The 22,164-nt window shown below is 36.1% G+C and overlaps 1 protein-coding gene across 1 annotated transcript in view; it reads right to left on the bottom strand.

Annotated features, from left to right (window-relative positions):
- The window catches only part of USH2A (Usher syndrome 2A (autosomal recessive, mild)), an 813,932-nt gene that overhangs the window by 404,336 nt on the left and 387,432 nt on the right, over positions 1-22,164 (bottom strand). The window contains exons 30-31 of the mRNA XM_011987398.1: positions 17,241-17,354; positions 14,768-14,929 (exon numbers count right to left, since the gene is read on the bottom strand). Of these exons, the coding sequence (XP_011842788.1) occupies positions 14,768-14,929; positions 17,241-17,354 (276 nt within the window). The remainder of the gene's footprint in view (positions 1-14,767; positions 14,930-17,240; positions 17,355-22,164) is intronic.

The following is a 22,164-nucleotide window of genomic DNA, read 5'->3' as shown; positions in this document are numbered from 1 at the left end:
AAAATCCTTCAATGGTTCTCTCTTGCCTCAGAACAAAGTTTAAATATCTTAACATAACTTAGCACCTTTGATAATCTGAATCCCACCTTGCTTCTCACTATCGATTACTACTTACCCAGGGTGTACAGTCATATTAAACTCTTCCCTCTTTAATTTTTGTGAAATGCGCATCAATAGTTCTGTGCCTTCTGACTATGCAACCACGGTCCTTATGTTTGCCTGTTCCTCAGTTCTGAAACTCGACTCTAAAGCTTGTAAAAATTCACTTCCTCTGTGACACTTTATCTTCCAAACTGGGTTGAATCCTTCTCTTTTGTTGTCACACATGTTACAGAACTTACCACAGATTGGACAGCATTCTATTTAGCTTTGTGTATTTCTCTCTAAGCAATTGAACTGGGAATGATCTGAGGCAGAATGACAACATCTTAGTTATATACGTAATTTCTAACCTCTGATGTACATAGTACCTGCTCAACAAATATTTCCTGAGTTAAATTGAACGTGAAATTTAGAGACATGCTTTTTTTTTTTTTTTTTGCACTCGGGATGTTTTGCGTTAAGAATATTTATGATGATATAACAATAATTTCATTATTTCTGCAACTAATAGCATGGGTTGTTGATTATTGACCATTTCTAGAAGAGTTACAGGACCTATACTAAACTTTTTATATGCATTATCACATTGAATTTTTATACTAAATCCCTAAAGTAGGTACCGTTGTTACCATTCCACCAGGAAACCAAGGCTTAGCAAGGTCACAGGGTGAGTAAGAGCCATGCTTGAGTGATTCTGTTTTTGAACCTTGTCGTAGGAAGAATTCTAAGAATGACTCCCAGTGACACTCACCTGTATACAATTTCCCCCCTTTGAATGTGGGTGGAATCTGTGAATTTGATGAGATATCACACTTATGATTATCTTACCTTATATGGAGAAAAGAAAATGAATCCTGGTGGGCACAAACTAATTATGAGCAATTTAAAGCAGAGTGTTTCCTCCAGCTGGAGGCAAAAGTCAGAGAGATTTGAAGCATGAGAGGGAATGGATATCCTGTAGGTTCCCCATCACTGAGATGGAGGGAGCCATGTGAAAGGACCTGAGGTGGCCTCTAGAAGCTTATAACAGCCCATGACTGACAGTCAGCATGGAAACAGGGACCTTGGCCTTGCCACTGCTAGAAACTGAATTCAGCCGGCAAACTGAATTAGTCTAGAAGTGAATTCTTTCCCAGAGCCTTCAGATGAGAGGCCAAACTGCCCCAACTCTTGATTTTGGCCTTGTAAAGCCCTAATTAGGAACTCAATTAAATCCACCCAAATTTCTGATTTACAGAACTTTGAGTTAGTACAAGGTATTGCTTTAAGCTGACTACTGACTCTCCCTTACAGTTAGATGTGGTTATGAAACTGAGTTATAGTCATTGGAATGTGGGCAGGGGCAACATTTTCACTCCCAGGCCTGGCCCGTAACAATCTGCCATGATGATCTCTCAATCCTCTTCCTCATCTGCTGTAGCAATGTAAATAACTCCAGAGCTCGCTTGGAAGTCATGTGTTAAATAAGACAGAATCTGCATCTGCCTGCATTCCTGAATGACTGTGCAGATAAAGGAAACTATGTGGACCAAACTTTGTATGCACTCAATGCTAAGTGAACAAGAAATAAACTTTTATTGTGTTTTCACTATTAAAAACTATCATTTCTCTGTATGTACATGTGTGTATGATTATAACATCTAGGTTATTGTAACTAATATAGAGAAGGTTTTATAAGATCTGAGAACTCAAGGAAGACAGTGATTCAGCGACGTACAGAACTGGGGAAAGTAAATTCCAGTCAGAGAAACAGAAAGTTCAAAAGTCTGCATGTAGGAAAAGGCATGTTATATTTCACAAAACTAACCAACAGAAAGAGAAAATCAATGTAGTGTTGTAGCAATAAGTGAGAATAAAAGAATGATACACGGCTAAGAAAGTAGATAGGAGTCAGGTGATAAGTGTAATAGGCCAACAGGAGTTTGGATTTTAAGATTGGATGTGCAGATCTCTTGAGCTCAGGAGTTCACAACCAGCCTGGGCAATATGGTGAAACCTCATCTCTACAAAAAATTAGCCAGGTGTAGTGGCATACACCTGTGGCCCCAGCTACTTGGGAGGTGAAAGCAAGAGGATCACTTGAGCCCAGGAGGTCGAGGCTGCAGTGAGCTGTGAACGCGCCACTGCACTCCATCCAGCCTAGGTGACACAGGAAGACCCTGTCTTAAAACAAGAACAGCAAAAATATTTGGATGTGAAGGATGAAGGAGGAGTAATCAAAGATTAATTCCAGGTTTTTGTTTGGGAAAAAGAATGAATAGTGTTACTTTTCCCTAAGAGGAAAAACTCAGAATAAAGAGCACATTGGTAGGATGTGGCAGATAAAATAAATTCAGTTTTAAGGAGTTGGAGTAAAAACGCTTGTAGCAGAAGTGCCCAATATGCAGTGAGAAAAATGTTCGTGGAAAAATGTCTGAACACAAGTACTATGGAGTTATCAAAGGGAGATTGTGTGGAATGTTGCAAGAGGAATCCTGGGGGAAACCAATATTTGTGGGTGGAAGAAAAAGAGGAAGAGACCACACCAGAGCTTGAACAGTAAAAGGGAAAATTGAGAAGGTGAGGTATCACAGACACCAAGAGAAGAATGTTCTGTGATGGAGGAGTCATCAACAAAACATCATGAATTATACAACCTCCACTCTGTCCCTGAATTGGAGACTACCAGAACATTGAAAACCTAGGTGAGAACAGTTTCAATCGAGTGGCAAAGTAGTTGTGAAGTCAATGGAGGTGTAGTGGGTTGAATTTTGTCCTCCGAAAATATATGTACATGTCTTAACTCCCTGTACATGTGGATGTCACCTTATTTGAAAATAGGGTCTTTGCAGATGTCATGAAAAGTAAGTTGAGATCATACTGAAAGAGGGTGAGCTCTAAATTGAACATGACGGGTCCTTAGAGGAGGAGATAACTTTAGGAGAAGGGAAACACTATATAATAATACAAGCAGCGATTGGGGTGATGCAACTGCAAGCCAAGGAATACTACTCACTGCCAGAAACCACTGGAGGGCGGGATAGGCAAGGAAGGATTCTCCTCTACAGTTTTCAGAGAGACCACGGGCCTACCGATACCTTCATTTCAAACTTCTAGCCTCCCCAACTTTGAGAAAATAAATTTCTATTGTGTTAAGGCATGCCATTTTTGGTATTGTATTAAGCAGCACTAGGAAACTAATCACTCCTACTCCTATATGGAATCAAAGTAAGCAAACCAGGAAAGTAAGAGATGTGATTGTGAAGATGCAAAAAATAACCCTGGGAGCATTCCAGATGGAATTGATTATCATCTTTTCTAAATGATTTTTATTGCTGTCATGGGTCATATCCATCTTAAAACTGACTTTGAACAGATACTTTAAGTTCTCTAATATGTTTTAGGAATTTGAGGAAAGTTTTAGAATGTTATTAATCACAGCATCAAATGCACAGCACTAGAGTTACAGGTTGAACTGTGTTCTCACCAAAATTTGTATGTTGAAGTCCTAGCCCCTAGAACTTAAGTTGCAATTATTTCAGATGAGGACAACAAGGTGGGTCCAAATCCAACTATGACTCGTGTCCTTATAAAAAGGAGAAATTTGTACACAGATAAGCACACAGGGAAAACATTATGTGAAGATGAAGGCAGAGATTGGGGTGATAAACCCCAAGAACCAAGAAATGCCAAATGTCACCAGCAAACAACCAAAACAAGAAGAGAGGGATGAAATATATTCTTCCTCACAGCCCTCAGAAGAAACCAATCTTGCCAACATCTTGATCTGGGACTCCTTGTCTCTAGAACTGTGAGATAGTCAATTTCTGTTGTTTAAGCCATCTAGTTTGCATTACTTTGTTACAATAGTCTTAGCAAACTAAAACACATAATTGAACAACAACAAATATTTATATATATTTGCTATATATTGGATGATTAAATGAAAAGTCCTGAGCTACAGGAATAGCCTACCTTGATAAAACTGTTTACCAAATTTAGCATGTTAATTGCATCCAAATTATGCATTGATATTTATTGTTAATTTCTCTAAAATAATAATTTACTGATTCTCGGTATTTTTTCAACTTAATTTGTTTCAACTCAATTCAGTGAGTTTGTTGGATGCCAATTGGGTCCTTATTCCTATGTTAGATATTACAGAAATTTTGAAAATAAATAATGACATAACTGTACCTAATGCACTTACATTCTTATTTTGAATCAAGATTTTACTCCTTTTAACATAAGTTAATATTGCAAGACAGAATGTGTCCAAATGACAAATGTGTAGGAAAATGATATGAAAGAGTCTATGAATCAAATGAAGACGTGGGAATTGAGGTAGATCATCAAATATGCATAACGTTTTGATGGTGGTAGACAGTGCTAGAGGTATGGTATCTCTCATCTATGGCATTGGCTAGAAGGAAATTAGTAAGATGATAAACCTGATTATAAGGCAAAAACTAGCGAAAACTAGAGATAAGTATTAATGGTTAAGTGTAGTCAAGTTCCTGAAATGTCTTTCCTTTCTATCAATTTTATCACATACATTAAAATCGGGAAAAATATTACCAAAAAAATCTGATTTCTAATATCCAAACTGCAGACAATTTAAAAAATTGAAAGACTCCCAAGGAAAAGAAAAAAGTAATACCAGAATCCCATTATTAAGAGATAATCACTATTAATATTTTGGTATACATCTGTATGTAGACATACCTATATGTGTATTTGTACACATCTATGTATATGTATCTATGTATATACATATATATTTTAATGAATTAGACTCAAATATTTATAAAATATTTGTTGTTATTATCTTTCCAAATTAAATATTTTTCTATAGCATCATAAACTTTATGGCCAAACAACATTATATTGTTGGAAACTCAGAATGGTTTATTTGGTTTGTTTGTTGCTAGTGTACATGGGTCAGTGACTTCATGTGCTAAATTCTAATTGCACAGATGAAGCATTTCCATAATTATTTTCGAGATCTGGACTTGGAGAAAGAGGTAGATGTTTCATTTTGCAAATTTTCCAATGGCTTTCTGGAAGACAAGAATTTAACAACTGACACCATCTTAGCAACTGCCTGTAGATCAGAGGGTTCTGAATGTAGGTACAGGAACACAAAAAAAAATGTTGCACTGATTTACTCTCCCTCCTACATATTTAAAAAAAGACAGTGACAAAAAAGAACATACAAGGAGACTACAAAATTTTCATGGAAAATGGAATTAAAAAATAAAAATATAAACTTTGTTTCTCAACATAAGCGCAATCAAGGTCAAGCCACTTTTGTAAATGATGATACCAGCCATTTAGTCCATCTCTGAATAACTGAGGGTTCTGGGAATTTAACCATGTCAATGCAGTCTTTTTTACATTATTAACTGAAGAAAAATGGGTACTCTTTAAAGATTTCTTTAAGATCAGGAGACAAAAATAAGTCAGAAGCAACCAAATCAGAACTGTAAGATCCTAATGATTTTCCATGAAAACTGTCATACAATTTCTCACGTTCAATGAGAGGAATGATCAGGGGCATCATATGGTGAAGAAGGACTCTAGTGAAGCTGTCTTGGGCATTTTAATGCTAAAGCTTTGGTTAACATTCTTAAAACCCTCTCATCATTAGCAGATGTTATTGTGTTTTGGCCCTCCAGAAAACCAACAAGCAAAATGCCTCAAGCATCCCCCTCAAAATTTGTCATGACCTTTGCTCTTGACTGGTACACTTTTGCTTTGACTGAACCACTTCCACCTCTTAGTAGCCATTGCTTTGATTATTCTTTGTTTTCAGGATTGTGCTGGTAAAGCTATATTTCATCTCCTATTAAAATTATTTGATAAAATGCTTCAGGATATTGATTCTACCTGTTTAAAATTTCCATTGAAAACTCTACTCTTGTGTGTGGTTGATCTGGGTGCAACAGTTTTGGCACTCACTAAGTAGAAAGTTCACTCAACTTTTTTTTTAAACTTTTATTTTAAGTTTAGGGGTACAAGTGCAGGCTTGTTACATAGGTCACCTTGTGCCATGGGGGGTTGTTGTACAGATTATTTTATCACCCGGGTATTAAGCCTAGTACCCATTAGTTTGTTTTTTTTTTCCCTGATCCTCTCCCTCTTCCTACCCTCCACCCTCTGAAAACCTCCAGTATGTGTAGTTCCCTTCGATGTGTCCATGAGTCGCATCATTTACCTCCCACCTGTAAGTGAGAACATGTGGTGTTTGGTTTTCTGTTCCTGTGTTAGCTTGCTAAGGTTAATGTCCTCAGCTTTAATTTTTCAGTCAGAATTGTACAAAGTTAACCAACTGAGATGTGTATGATGTTGGTTGTTTCTTCTGTTAATTTTTGGTCTCTTCAATTAGGAAACAGACAAAATGAATTTTTTCTTTATAAATTGATGTGGATGGTCTGCCACTGCAGGCTTCATCTTTAATATTGTCTTGTTCCTTGTTCTTTAAGGAAAATGAGTTATCCACTTGTAAACTGTTGATATCTTTGGGGCATTGTCCTCATAACCTTTTTGTAAAACATCAATGATTTCACTATTCTTCTAAGCAAGTTTCACCAGAAATTTGCTATTTGTCCTTGTTTCAATTTTACTGAATTCATGTTGCCTGGTAGCGGCTCATTTCAGACTAATGTCTTACCTTTCTTACTGCCTCAAACTAGATTCTGTTCAGGCATGTTTTAACATGTTAGCATGAGTTTATTTTGGTGGAAAAAAATGAAATCCATGCATTTTTCATAATATGCATTTTCCATAAGCTTTTTGAAGACCCCCCTCCACTTTCTTATTCTATTTATATTAAGTACAAAATTAGCAAAGTCAGTTTATGGTGTCAACAGTCAGGAAAGCAATCACCTGAGTCAAGATTTGAGGCCACAAAATGAGGAGCTTTACAGGGTGCTGATAATGTTCTGTTTCTTGCTTTGGGTGCAGATTCCATAGATGTGTTTCATTTGTAAATATCCATCAAGCTGTACCCTTAAGATGTGTCCACTTTTCTGTATTAATTTATAACTCAATTTAAGCATTTTAAAACATACATAAAAAATAATAGCAACTCTCAAAATGCTCAGAATAACAGGACATCTCTATTTGTAACACTTTCAATTGAAGGACACATTCCATTATCTTTCCAGCATTTAACTCCATTGCTTTTTCTAACTGAATATTATTCCCACTATTCTCCTAAAATCCCTTAAATCATAGAATCTTTCCCTATTATTTATGAATATAATATTCCTTAATTAGGTTAACAGATGATATAATATTTGGGTATGGGTCTTAAAATGTAAATTTAAATATATTTTATTTTTTCACATACAGGTGCATTATAGAAGCACCTTAATGGAATAATGACACTTAGGTTGTATTGTTTACAGCTAACCAGAACTGATATTCAAACATTCTGTACAAGTTATTTCATTTCATTAGACCCTTTGCTGCTCAATGAATAAGACTCTTGAGAGTATAGCATCTACTATTCATTAACCCAAAGATCTGGTATATAGAACAACCTTGAACAACTATTCTGGAGTCTCTGGTCACAGAGTTAGTAGCTTAGTAATTTGACTTTGAAGGCTCCAGCTTATTGCATAGCTTGACTTTTGTTCCTTCCTGTCCTGAAAGTTTCTCAGACTTTGTACAGTTTAATACTATATGACTATGACATCAAAGGGAAACATGGTATGACCTCGTTTGTAATAGAGTGGCATAATGACTCATGGATGAGACCATCGTCTTACCTGGAAATCCTCACATGCTCTGCCTTATTAATATTAGAGCTTGTAACAGAACACAGGAGTGTTAATAGCATTCTAGTATTTTTGTGTAAGAGGAGTTATTTCAATGTACTGCAATGTGATATTTAAATATGCAAAACAAAGAAAACATCTAGGCTAAAGTAAAATTGTATTTTGCTAAGAAAAGACCTTTTGTAAGCCATTGGTATGAATGAGTATAATTTCGCTCAAATTTGTAGAGTGCTGATAAGGTTCCTTATAACGCTTGGATAGAAGTGCCTAACCTTTAAATGTGTTTTTATTGTGCCATAAGCAATACAGCTTCTTCGTCAATAAATTTCTCATCGTAAGACTTAAGTGTTTGGAAGGTTTAAGATGAGCATTTCTATTTTGCTATTTATACATCGTTTTCTTTGACCTTGGCAAATAAGACCAAAAAAAGTTTTAGCACTTTTAGTTGGTTAGACATAAATAATTATTGCCTATATGATTTTACCAGAATTTATCCACTTTTCCTCCCTCTTTCCCCTGTCCACATCTGCCTTTCTATCCTCTCTCTATTTTTTTGTCTCTCAGTTACATACACACACACATACACACACACACACACACACACACTCTCATTATATTGCTATTATCTATATCTTACTGCCTCAGTCTTAGTGACAGATATCCAGGTACTGGTGGAGCAGCAGTGGGAAGATGCTATCTATGGTTCTAGATATCGGTCACTCTTATTTAACTATAAGATGACTATGTAGATTTATCAGATGATACACTTGAAAATACACATGTGTTATGGCTTGGTGTGAGATAGTTGTTATTTTTCTATAATGTCCCTATTAACCTTTCCTCCTTTGGAATTCTAGTCATTATCCACTGCAATGGCTTAGATTGGCTTAACCAGAAGCAATTCAGATAGTCTTTTCTGACTAGGCAGCACAACTCGCATAAACCTTGCTGTGTTTGGTGGAGACTTGTCCTGATTAGCACCATCTTGCTATTTTTGTTTCTAAAAAGTTTGTGGGCTTTTTGGAAATATCTTATAAACTCCTTAAAAATGGCCAGTTTCTGGTAGGGTTCTTGTTTAAAATGAGAATAATCTGGTTGGCTACAGTCTGGATAGTCATCATCAATCAGATGCTACCCAGCCTTAACTTTGAAACAATCCTGGTATGTTGAACAGTCTCATGAAGGATTTCTTTTTTCTACTTGTTTAGGAATGTACTGCATACACACATCTTAAGTGGCCCGCAATGGCTCTGCTAGTGATATCAATATCGGTCCTTCAATCTTTCGATTATGTTTTTAATCATAAGCTTTAAAGTACAATTGTTTTTATCTCAAAATTCTTAAAAATCTGTTATGGGACAGAAATAAGAGATTAATGGAGATCTTGCAAAAAAAGATAAATGGCACCACCAGAATACCACAAAACTGGGAGAAAAATTAATTGAACCTATACTTTTGATAAATATTTATTTTTTGCAGAAGAAAAATGCATACTAGTTTAAGCTGTCATTATACTAACCTACATCCTATTTTTCATATTATTAGTAATACATAATGTGGTAGTTTATATTCAAAAATAAAACTAGAATGTATATACCTCATGTATTTATCCAGAAATACACCAAGGTTACTATGGTTACGAAAAATCCATTACCTTTGAATACAGAATGAAAAAGTTTGACTTAAAGTGTGTGCTATTTATTATAGCAAACATCAACAGCCTTCGGGAGGTTCTCTAACTGGATTCATTTTTCAGTGTCAGAACTGACCCACCATACTACTAGCTTATGGCCTATGCAAGGTAAAAAATTTGAACTGTATGCATTTTAAAATATATTTTATACTAACTCAAGGTGCAGCAATGCCTTTGACTTTCAATGCTTCATATTTAAGAGAAAGAAGAAAAAAAAATCCAAGCCACCTGGATGCTAAGTGCCTTCTGAATTGAAATGCATTTACTTTGCTTGTGCCCACCATGGCAGCAAGATCCATTGGCAAAGCGTAAAGGAATAATGTCGATTCTATGTGGAAACTTAAAAAGAAACTACAAGTAAATGGAGTAGGAGTGAGAAAAAAAATTGTTGACACTTTGAATATTTAGGAGGCGATATTAAACCAAGTTATTAGGGAAGTTTCTGATATTGTAGAAGGTAAAACATTTTAAACAGTGCAGTTGATTGTAACCAGAAAAAAACAGGGTAGCTCGTGGAGAAATCTCAAAATTATTCCTTACCACAAGTAAATTTTTGCTCATCAAGAATGCGATTAGATGAATGAAAGGAAAATATAAAAGGTTAATCGTTATTCAGAAAAGTATTCACTATAGTACTTTAAAATTGCAAATAAAAATAAAATAACTTATTTTTGTAAAATAATCAAATATTTAAGAATATATAATTCACTGCTAATAACTTCCCTGGAAATAATGTGACAAACTATATCAAATATTCTGTAAATGTTCATTACCTTTGACTTAACTATTCTTCTAGGAACCTACCAAATAGAGATTTATGTATAAGAATATCTATCTCAAGATATTTAAAATAGAGATAGATTAGATACTATTGCTCAAATGATTAAGTGCATTAATAAATATCCATTACATGTTATATGAGATGGAATATAATGTTATTCAAAACATTTCAAAATATTTTTAGAAAAATGTTTAATGATAAGATATAGTCAACATAATAAGGAAATAGGTAAATATTCAATATCATACATAAGTTATAGCTCAATTTTGTTAACATTACTAAAGCAGTAGAAGGAATTCCATCAAATATTAAGAGTTTCTATATGACAGGATTCTCAGGTATTACAAGACTGCATGTTTTAGATTATCTTCAGTAAGAATATATCACTTTTGTAATTAAAGATATTATCAATTATTTTCCCAATCTAGTAGATTCTGTCTTCCATTTCTCAGTTTCTCTATGAAGAGACATTTCAGCTCTGTACAGATCCACTCTAGTAGCCCTAAACTGCCACTATTACTGAAAGCACCAGACATCATGAATAGAAGTTCTACCCACAAACCATTCAGTGTGGAAAAGATATTAGGTCACAAATATCCTGACACAAAGACAAGCGGTAAGTACCAATAGGATTGTAGATAGATACACGTCGTGGTGTAGACTTAAAGTGCTCATAAAAGCTAAAGCCCATCCCGATGGCTATATCAGTTTCCCCACAGCCTTCTCCCTTGCTGACTTCAGACAGACAGAGTCCCTTTCCTATTTAGTCTTCTCTGAGAGTCTCTATAGATAGGTAAACTTTAAAAATATAAATGACCTGCACTTAGTCCACACCACAGATATAAAATTTGTGGTCATAAGAGTAGGAGCCTCATCCAATAGGACTGGCGTCCTCGGAGGAAGAGGAAAAAATACTAAGGATGAAGTCACCTCAAAGAAAGGCCATGTGCGCACACAGTGAGGAGGCTACTATCTGCAAGCCACGGAGAGAGACCCAGGAGAAATCAAGCTTGCCGACATCTTGGTCTCAGACTTTCAGCCTCCAGACTGAGAGAAATACGTTTCCATTAAAGTCACCCAGTTTGTGTTATTTTGACATGGCAGCCCTAGCAGACTAATACAGGTGTTCTGGGGTCTTTCTTTTAGAGTTATGGCAAGGAAAAATAAAATACGAGCAACAAGCAGAATGTATATAAATTAAAAACGAGGATTTGGGGCCAGACAGATCTGCATTTGAATTAGTTCCTCTGATTACTGACTAGAATTTCTTAACCTGTCTAGGTCTCAGTTTTTCTAGCTATAAAGTTAGAATAATCATGTACGTCTTTGAACCCCATCTTAACCTTCTCAGTGTATTTCCCCTCCTTGACCAGCATTGCAGTCCCAATATGCTTCATATCTTAAGCTATTTGGGGATGAAAGCAGCAAGGAACATAGTTGCTTATGAAATGCCAAGAAAGCTACAGCAGAAAAAAATATGCTATGGGTAATATTGGAGATATATTCTTTAAAATATTACATAAAGATTGAAAATCATTGAAGAATCATTCTACTACCACTGTAGCAAGAAAACATGAATGTAGGCACCTTAAAAATATTTCACTTTCTTTATATTTGGGGTTTGCACTGCACTAATACACTGTGGTGCCATTTACCACAATCTTTCATCAGAGCCTATACTCCCATGGTGTTCTTGATAATTCAAACAGCCAAAATACAGGATTCAGTGTCATTTTTTAGGTGGTAGTACAAACTGATGTGAATTTTTGCCTCTCTCCCTACACTGCTCTTTTTCTGGTTTTGCCCAGCGTAACCTCATATGGAATTCTGTACATTTTGGAAAGAGTCGAGGCCCACAGTTTGAGACCTGCCGTCAGCTCCACCACTTCCCTGTGGACTGATTCAACATTCGTTTCTGCACATAGAAGGGATCTTAGTTTCTCTTCTCCTGGCTGTGTCTTTTCCATTTTTCTCTCTTCCCTATTGCCTTATTCCTAACCTAATCCAACCCTCCATCAGTTCCCCTTTGCTAAGTTTCTTTTTTATTTCCAGGAACCATCTGACTTCATTCTTTCACTCCTTTAACACGTTTTATTCCATTCCCACTCTGTGATAGGTCCAAGACATGCAGTAATGAAAAAAACAAATATAGTTGTCCTTAATGATCATTATGGTTCAGCAGGGCAAATCAATGAGCAAACAAAGAGTCATTCAAGATGACACAAACAAAAAGCAGTGGTGTAACATAAAGGTAATCGGTAAGCATACAGGGGCATACCTGTGTCACACGTGGGGAGCCAAAGGATTCACAGAGGACATGTCTATTCTGGTTCTAAAACTTACGATATCCCATTATATGCAATGTTACCTCTTGGTTCCACAGAAATGTTTTTATGTTAATTATTAATATATGTGTAAAGTTCCTTCCATGGTGTGATTTAATCTTTTCTGAAATAACTTCTGTGGTTTATAATTTTTAGTTAAAATCATCCCATAAGATACTGTTGGAGTAAGATTAACCTTTTCAGTTTTTACAATGAACTCTATGTTGTACAAGAGATAACAATTATAACTTCTCTTTACTAATTGCTAATGACATGTTATATAGTTTATATATAGTTCTAATTCTCTTTAAAATACTGAAAAATGTGATTACACCATTTTACAAATTCAGAAACTAAGACAAGTTAAAACACTTGTTTTTAAGACCACACTCTTCAACACAGCCAGAATGCTTGGGTTAGTATCAAAGCCTCTGACTCAAGCTGTGTGACCTTGGGTTACTTAATCTGTCTTTGCCTCATTTTCTTCACTTGTAAAATTGTGGTGTAAAATAATATCTATGTTGTAGAATAAATATTATGGCACTCTATCCAATTATGAATAATAAAATATAAAAATAATTGTTCTTGTGTTTTTAAGGTTCTCAGACTAGAGTGGGGGCAAAAAAATGTAAACCTGAGAATGCAACTGGATGAATACACAGCCCTGTTCACACAACTTGCTCCAGCATCTACATGCGTCCCCATGAAACTGTGAGCACCAAGAGAAGAGGGACAGTGTCTGGCCAGTTCCCTATTACAACCTTAGTACCTGGCATTAATGTGAGTGAGTGAATTCATAAATAATTCATCCTACCTCTGACTCTAACTTGTTATGACCTTTATGAAGAAGTTAATATCTCTAGGCTTCGGTTTTTTCATCAATCAACATTTGATTAATACTGTCTCACATGAGAGTCACATACAGTAGATAAAATAATATGAAGTATAAAACCACTATAAGTATTATACAAGTATAAACACAGTACAGGCAGCATACATAATGCAAGCCTCCTGTATGTAAAAAGTTTTTCAACAATTTACTTCATTTCAGTGTCATCACACTTTATCATATGATATGGGCATATACACTATGTTTCCTCTCAAATCTAAAATTCATACCACATTGAGTCACACTTCTGAGTCTCAAGACTATTATACATCAATGAAGATTTTAAAGTATTCGGTTGGTGCAAAAGTAATTGCGGGTTGTGCCATTGAAAGTAATGGCAAAAACCGCAATTACTTTTGCACCACCTTAATAGCTCATGTGAGAGAGGAATTTGTTTGATGATGTCATTGATCCAAGTGGACACTGTGAGTCTGACTGGGGAAAACACTGGCTCTCAATTTCAATCCTGTGTGGTCTGCTGGAGGCAGAGAAGTCATGTGCTGAGCTCTTTGTGCTTAGCACATTTGTGCATTTCCAGGCCTCCTCTGCATCTGAGCAAAGGTAATTGCTAGAAGGATTTAGGTAAGGGATGGTGGGGTCTATAGAACAGAACACGCAGTAGGACAGCCCTGGGTGGAAGGAGGTAACATGAGCACTTTTCCATTTTTTTTTTTTTAGCTACAATTTCACCATAAATGTAATATGAGCTTCAAGATCATTCAACTGGAATGATTAACAGGAGATAAAAATAAGCAACTCAATTTCAAAAACACATTTTCAGATAACTATAGACTCTATTTATCTGATGTGTGTGTGTGTGTGCGTGTGTGTGTGTGCAGTCACTCCTGAGTATCAATGAGAGATTGGTTCCAGGACCCTCTACTCATACCAAAATTCATAGACGCTCAAGTTCCTTTTACAAAGGGGTGTAGTGTTTGCATATAGGCTATCCACATCCTCCTGTACAATTTAAATCATCTCTAGATTCCTTAGAATATCTAATACAATGTAAATGCTATGTAAATAGTTGTTATACTATGTTTTTAGAATTTATATTATTTTTAATTGTTGTGTTGTTATTTTTTTCACATATTTTCTAAGCATTCTTGGTTAAATTTGCAGATATGGAACCCCTGGATATCGAGAGCCAACTGTAAGTGTGTTTAGATTTGAACATAGACTATTACAATTCACTGATAACTCTAGAGGCCTTACCCGTGACCGTGTAGTTCTCCTCACTGCCTGAGTAGATCAGCCTCCCATCCATGTATAAAGAGTACTGAGTTATAATACCATTTGCCTTTTTGGGTGGGTTCCAGGAGAGCAGCAAAGACTTGGGAAGGGATTTGGCTGCTGGTGGCTGAACCTCTTGTGGGGCTGTGGAAGAAAAGATTTATAGAGTCTAATTTTAGTTTTCTTTTCTAATTCAAACTTTTCAGACCCAAACCAATAAATCATGGAATAGATCTGAAATCCCATGCATGGAAATATTCCCAATTTGTGGGCAGCTTGTCAGTCATTGCTTTAGGAACAGTGTTAAATAACTGTCCCATATTTATGAGAATTTGTATCAATGGTGGATGAGGAGTACTTACACTAGTTCACTTCACTGATGCTGTGTTACTCCAGCAAAAGTACTATTAACCCGTAATCTCTATGTGGGGCTGTACTTATTAAAGTAAATTAAGCAGATAGAGTCCCCTAGCCTCAAGGAGCTTATGATCTAAGATCAGTAATGTTGGTGAATGTGGCTCATAATAGATATTTTTAAAAACCTGTATGTAATGATAGGAATAGCCAGAACATGCATAATCAATTTATTCAATTATATATGAAAACTTTTGTGCATACTTTTTATTTTTTTAAAAAAGAGCTGCTTATTTCATATAGTTGTCAATGATTTGGAGGTCCTAAGAACTAAAAGTTTTAAAAAATTTTCCTAAAATCCTCTATTATTTAGTAAATTCAGAATTACTTTGTGTATATTTAGAAGTACCATCATTATGAGCAAACTATCACAAGAACAGAAAACCAAACACTGCATGTTCTCACTCATAGGTGAGAATTGAACAATGAGATCACTTGGACACTGGAAGGGGAACATCACACACCAGGTGCTATTGTGGGGAGGGGGAAGGATAGCATTAGGAGATAGACCTAATGTAAATGACGAGTTAATGGGTGCAGCACACCAACATGGCACATGGATACATATGTAACAAACCTGCATGTTGTGCACATGTACCCTAGAACTTAAAGTATAAAAAATAAAAATAAAAAATTCTCACCAAAAAAAAAGGAGTGTATTCAGACCAGCCATTCTTCCCATAAAAAATAAATAAATAAATAAATAAATAAATAAATAAATAAATAAATAAAATAAATAAAAAGGAAATGTAAACTAAGCAAGCACAGGGATCTCTCCGGGTCATAGCTTGAAATTGGTATGAAGGGTACCAGGTAAACCCTGGAAAAAGGATTTAGTGGATACAGAGAAAATAATGCAAAGTAGGGCCATTTGTCCCATATTGAGGCTGGTCAAAGTCCTTGTAATAGGGGATGATAATCATGTCCTCAGCAGATGCAATGACACATCAAAAACAGTGTTATTATCAGTAGACCAGGTGGAGAAAATGCTGAGGCTGGGTCATGACAGCATAGTTCAGGTGAGTGGAGTCTGATTGGTTTAGGTAAAAAAAATACAGCATAGAAAGGGTCACAAGAAGGATTTTGCAAAATCCTTTATCCTGTCCTGGTTTCATCCTATGGGCCCATGTCTTCCTTTCTGTTACATATCTTCAGTGCAAGTGGTGCTTAGAAATGAGGAAGCGGGGATATATAGATACTGAGAGAGAGAGAGAGAGAAAGACTGGCTGACTCTTTTTCCCTAAAGATCAAGCTTTTAAATCTCCTAAAGAACTTTTCAACTAGACAGTATAAGAAATGTGCAATTTCTCTCATCCAGAAGAGAGAAATGTGAAGTAACAATGCTTCAAATGTTTTGAGAGCTGTTATTTCTTGAAGTGATGCTTTCTGATGCTTGAGCAAAGCTTTCGCTTTGGCGTGCTAAAATATTTTCTCTTTCTCACTGCCTTCTTAACATATGCTTTCTGAAACCTTAATTTATGCCAACAGTTTGTAAGTTCCAAGTACAACAGAAGTGAGACTTAAGTCGGAAGGAACTAAGCAGTGATTAATAATGCCTCAATTGGCATTTGGAGGTTTCATCATACTGAAATAATTGTTGCCTGTGCTACTGTTTAGCAGTTAAAAAAGACCATGGAAATCAACCGTTTGATTCTCAATTTCATACTGTGCCATACAATCAATTCTTTTTAGTCAGACTGTCTCTAGATTTACTTCTGAGCCATAGTAAAATGAGGAAGCTTTCATTAATCTTTCAGATGCTTCATATTAATGACAAGGCTCTTGCATGAACAATGTAACAGCAATTAAAAAGCCCATTAATCTGCATTACAGCTATTAAAGATGCATGTCATTAAAGGGTATGGAGTTTGATTCATTTTCGCACCCCCCCAAAAAATGGAGCAATTATGGCCTGGCAATGCACTTTGTCATCAAATTAGGTTGGGGTTTTCCAGCAAATGGCCTTGCAGCATTTAGCTCTTCTCCTATTTTATTATTCATGACTGAAATGTGGAAGTCAAGACCTTTGAAATTACTTTACCTTCTTGTGGAGTAGAGATGTTCAATGCATGTGAGCTCTCAGTACAGCCAGCCAAAGTGCAAGCAGTTAGGGTTACTGCATAGTTTTTGAAGGGTAGCAAGCCTGTCAATATGCCTGTAATAAAAAGGGACAAAAGAGGGTTGCACACTTACCATAAGCATCAATAAAGAGCACTGTGTGTATATTTGAGTGTGTGTGTCTATAAGAGAGACAGACAGACAAAGACAAAGAAACCAGAGACAGAAATCAAAAACATATTTCTCTTTCAGTCATTTTCCTCCCTTTCTGCTGTTTGTTGAATGGAATGACTCATGAGAAAAAATTGTGAGACCAACTTATTGTTAAAACAGTTCTCAAACAGCATCTGATGTTTCTCCCATTAAAATGGGGAGGAGGTTCCACATGTAGTGTGTGAGGCAGAGCACAGTGTTTCCAATAGCTAAGATGTATATTATCTCATTCCAGGATCCTAGACCTCCTGCAGAAACAAAACTATTTAATTTTCTGTAACCTAGCATTTTTCAACTGTATTTAACTAAGGAGTCCTTTTTATAGGGCACCTATTAACACACTTTAAAAATGCTACTCCCAAGAGTGGCTTCATTATTTTAACAGTAGGCCACACATATACAAACCATTTGTTTATGTTGCAGCTAACAAGTATGCAAATTAACATAGCTGAACAATTAGCAAATTAGATAATTATGCTTTTGTACTTCTACTTGCAAAATTATTAGTTTTTTTAATTAAGACACCTGTCTTAAACGGAAGTGTTACACATGGAAGTACTGAATTAGCATGGCTTGCTGATAGATATGAGATTTGTTCATCAATTAAAAGTACCTGTAGAAATGAAAACACATTTTGTTTACTAGTGTTCATAAGCAAGGCAGAGACTCCTTACCTAGTTAATCCTGTGAATTAAAAAAAAAAAAAATCCAAAATATAACTTGTGCATTTGCTCACCACTGTTTTTCCGCAAAGATGTTTTTCAGAGCAATCTTTAATCCTAACCACAAAGCTTATCACTATTTTTATGAAAAGTTGGCCCCACTGGTACTGTCTCTTTATTGATTAAACCTTCAATCGCTCAGAGAATACATTATTGCTTTAAGGTGCCAATATTGATGACAGCTTTCATCATTCAAACACAAATTTTAATATACATGTTTCCATAATTTCTCTCCCCAGTAGAAAATTTTAAAAATTAAAAGATCAACAAGCCAGGATGGAGCAAAGACCAGTTGTTTGCTTTGACACCTCCCACTTGCCCTTAGTCCCTAAGGCTGTCTCTAAGTCTTCATTCCAGCAGCAGCCCAGGCATCTCCATGGGCTACTGAATCCGGTCTGCCATGTTTCTACATGAAAATATTCATCCACTTGGCACCATCATCTTAGCTCATGGCCAAAGAAGACAGCAAGCCAATGAACTAATACACACACATGTGTGACCATCTCATGCCAAATTCAACTCTAATTTCAAAAGTCTCCCGTGTCAGAACCTCCTGCTTTCTCTCATTCCTGCCCCTGCAATTGTCACTTCCTCTTAAATCTCCCAGATCATGACCCACATTCTGAGTTTACTTTCTTTTAAGAAGTTATTTCTCATTCCACCAAATGGCTTAAAAGCAAGCTAACATTATCACATGCACATCCTCATAATGGAGTAGTGTGGAAACGGGCACGGATGCTCGGGCCAGATTGCTGGCTTCAAATGCCAAGTCTGCTGCCGACTGGCCATATGAACGTGGGCAAGTTGTTCAGGCTTCTGTGCCTTAGTTTCCTTGTCTGTAAACAGATAATAATAATCTTGATCTTGAAGGGCAAGGCGTTGCAGGCCTCATCTGTGAGATGGGGACAATATAGTACTTATCTGAAAGGGTTAGTATTAAGAATGAACAAGTTCAGGACGTTAGAATACTTAACATGGAGTATTGCCAGTCAAGAGCTCTAGAGAAGAGATATGCCATTCCAAATTAGGCTACCATTGCGACTCAATTTCTGCCTCTACATGCTGCTAGATGATTTGTATCTTTTAAAGATCACCAGTGATCCCTTAAATACCAAATCAAATAGCCCATCCTCAGTCCTTATCCTCCTACACTTATGGGGCATTGTCATCCCTCAACTTCCTTCTGTGACATTGAATTTTTAAATTGCTCTCCTAAACTACTGAGAACTCCTTTGTTTCCTTTACTGACGCATGTTCCTCTCACAGTCTCTTAAATAGCTTTTGTTTCCCAAAGTTGGGTTGCTGTCAAGCTTCTTTCTTTTTCTAAACACTCGCCTTTGCTAGCTTATTAAGCCTTATCTCTCAATGATCACATTTGTATCTACCAATTCACATCTCTCCCAAGCCCTGGTTCTGGGTTTCTTTCTGCAGGCCATGTATCCACACCTGGATGTCCTACTGGTACCCAACGTGCCCCAATCAAGAGTCAACATTCTAAATAATTATGTAAGCTTCATTTTCCCATTTTGTAAGGCCTCCACCACGATCCCCAAATTCCAGGCTCAAAACTAAAGTATCATCATAAAATGTGTTTTAGCCATTCTATCTTTAGCAAATCTTTGGCATTTGCCATGTCTTTCCTATTGCCAAGTTGGAAACTACTGTAAGATTCTAAATAAGATGACTTGCATGTCTGAATTAGTATAATGCCACGCTAACAAGAAATGAATCAGCCCCCAGAGAATAAGACCTTTAATCCTTATGTGAATAAGAAAAGCATGTTGGAATATGAGGCTAGTTTTCCTTTATCATCACTTAACCTATGGGGCATATGTGAAAAGCAGCACCCCTCATAGATGAGCATGCTTCAGCTGAGGCATAGGAACACCATGCCTAAAAAGAAACAATGCTGATATACAGGTTGATTATCTGAAATCGTTAGCATGAAGATGTGTTGTACATTCAGGAAGTATTATCATTGAGAAACATAAAAGCAGCTCCATGATTGTGCAATTTTGCAGTCTGGCTTTATAAAATTCCTTATACTAAGACATTTCTTTCCAAATCATGACTAAAGTGCAATGTTGAAATTTTAATTGTTATAACAACTTATCAGGAAGGGTATTCTATAGACTTTCAGAGGGACTGTATCAAACCAGATCCGAAGTTCACACTCACTAAGTGATCTTTAGTGATTTATTTAATGTTTCTTGCCTTCACTAGAAGAGTTGCTTTGTGTATAATATGTGTATAGTGAGAGTCCTTTATTAATTTCAGTCACTCCTTATTTTAAGGACCTTAAAAAACAAGCAATACTCATTTCAGCAAACTTGCTTTCTTCAGCTTTGATTTGGTAGAGATCTTTACCAAACTGTATTGTATTTCACAGAAAAACCCTGAGATTCTTAAAGAAAGATGCTGGAGAGAAACTAGATCATCTTTCAAGCCATTTATCAAAGTGCTCACATTTCCCATTTCAAGCCAGGTGAAACAATAATAAGTCCTGAGAAATGAGAGCTGCAAAATAGAAAACAGAAAAAAAAAAAAAAAAAAAGAAAGAAAAAGGAAAAGAAGAAAGCTGATGTTTTGGTTCTTGCCAACTTTGGATCCCAGGTGGAAGGTTTTAGATGGTTTGTAAATCACACTTTCAAAAAATGTGCTGCACATTCTAAGGCTGGAGTGCCATTTCTTTTATATTTCCGGTAGGGAATCTTGTTCATCATACTGTGTGTCAGAGACAAAGTTTGTCAAACCATCTGATAATTTTCCTTAAAGGCAACTTAATATTACCTACTTCAGGAAGAAGAGCAGTATAATGGTTCACTGTGTTTTCTCATCCTGTCAGGTTCAAATTAAGGGTTACGCAGGGGCAAGGCGCTGGTCAAACGTGCGGTCTTCATTCACTTGGAATCATAACAAAGTCATTTTATTGTTGGAGACATGTGGTTTATCTCCTTTGATTCTCAGTACGGAGAGTTTACAAGGATGCATTCAAGTTGAAAAGCTGTGTCATGGACAAAGAAAGGGAGTAACATATTCTCTCCAAGACTATGTAGATTGTGGATATATCCTTTGAGATCATTGAGTGATTATCCTAATGGCTTTGCTTTAAGTGTCAGGGTTCTACTTAGATTAGGTACTCCCCGGAAAATATAGTGTTACTCTGATGATATATCATCATCAGAAAGCATTTATCAATGTTTCTGCTATATGCCTGTGGAAAAGGTGCTGTAGAATACAACTGATTTTTTCGAGGTTTCTAATAGAAAATATTGGAACTAGAAGAACTCTTATAGTAACAAATTGATACATAAAGCAGAGTGTTTGCATACAGGGTAAGTAGACAATGACATTTATAAGATTCAGACTTACCAGTTCAAGATGATAGGAAGCCTAAATTTAGTTTAAATATATATTTCAGTATTACATTAAAAAGAGTACTGGGAAATATAGAATATGACATATCTAAAGGTATCGTAGACAGAAAACCCAAAAAGAGAAAATGGCATAGTCGCCTTTTATGACACTTGGGGTTTTTATACTGAAGAAGTATATCCTGAAAGGGAGAACTTTAAAATTTATTTAGTTGTGAATCTCTTTGTTTGGGACATATCCCAGAGAAGTCTTTTTTATTTTTTTATTTTTTTATTTGAGAGTGTCCCTATTACAAGGTGCGCCAGATGACCTCGCAAACTCCCTTTCAGCCACAAACTCTGTGAAATCAGAAAATGGTCCCAACCATGTCAGGAAACCTGCTAGTCCCTCTTGGTAATGGAAGAGGGCAAGCTGAAGAAACATTCAATAAGCATAAAGTAAGCATTATTGATGTCTTAAAAGTGTTAGTATCCCATGAAACACAGGAGTGTGGGTATCCAGATTAAAATCATTGGCACCAGCAGGACCATAACTCTCACTGCTAAGCGATAATGCATTTTGCATTAATGCTTAACATTGAGAAATCCTGACATGCCA

Source organism: Mandrillus leucophaeus, unplaced genomic scaffold, assembly GCF_000951045.1.
Source record: "Mandrillus leucophaeus isolate KB7577 unplaced genomic scaffold, Mleu.le_1.0 Scaffold309, whole genome shotgun sequence".
NCBI lineage: Eukaryota > Metazoa > Chordata > Mammalia > Primates > Cercopithecidae > Mandrillus > Mandrillus leucophaeus.
This window is presented reverse-complemented; position numbering and strand designations above follow the sequence as displayed.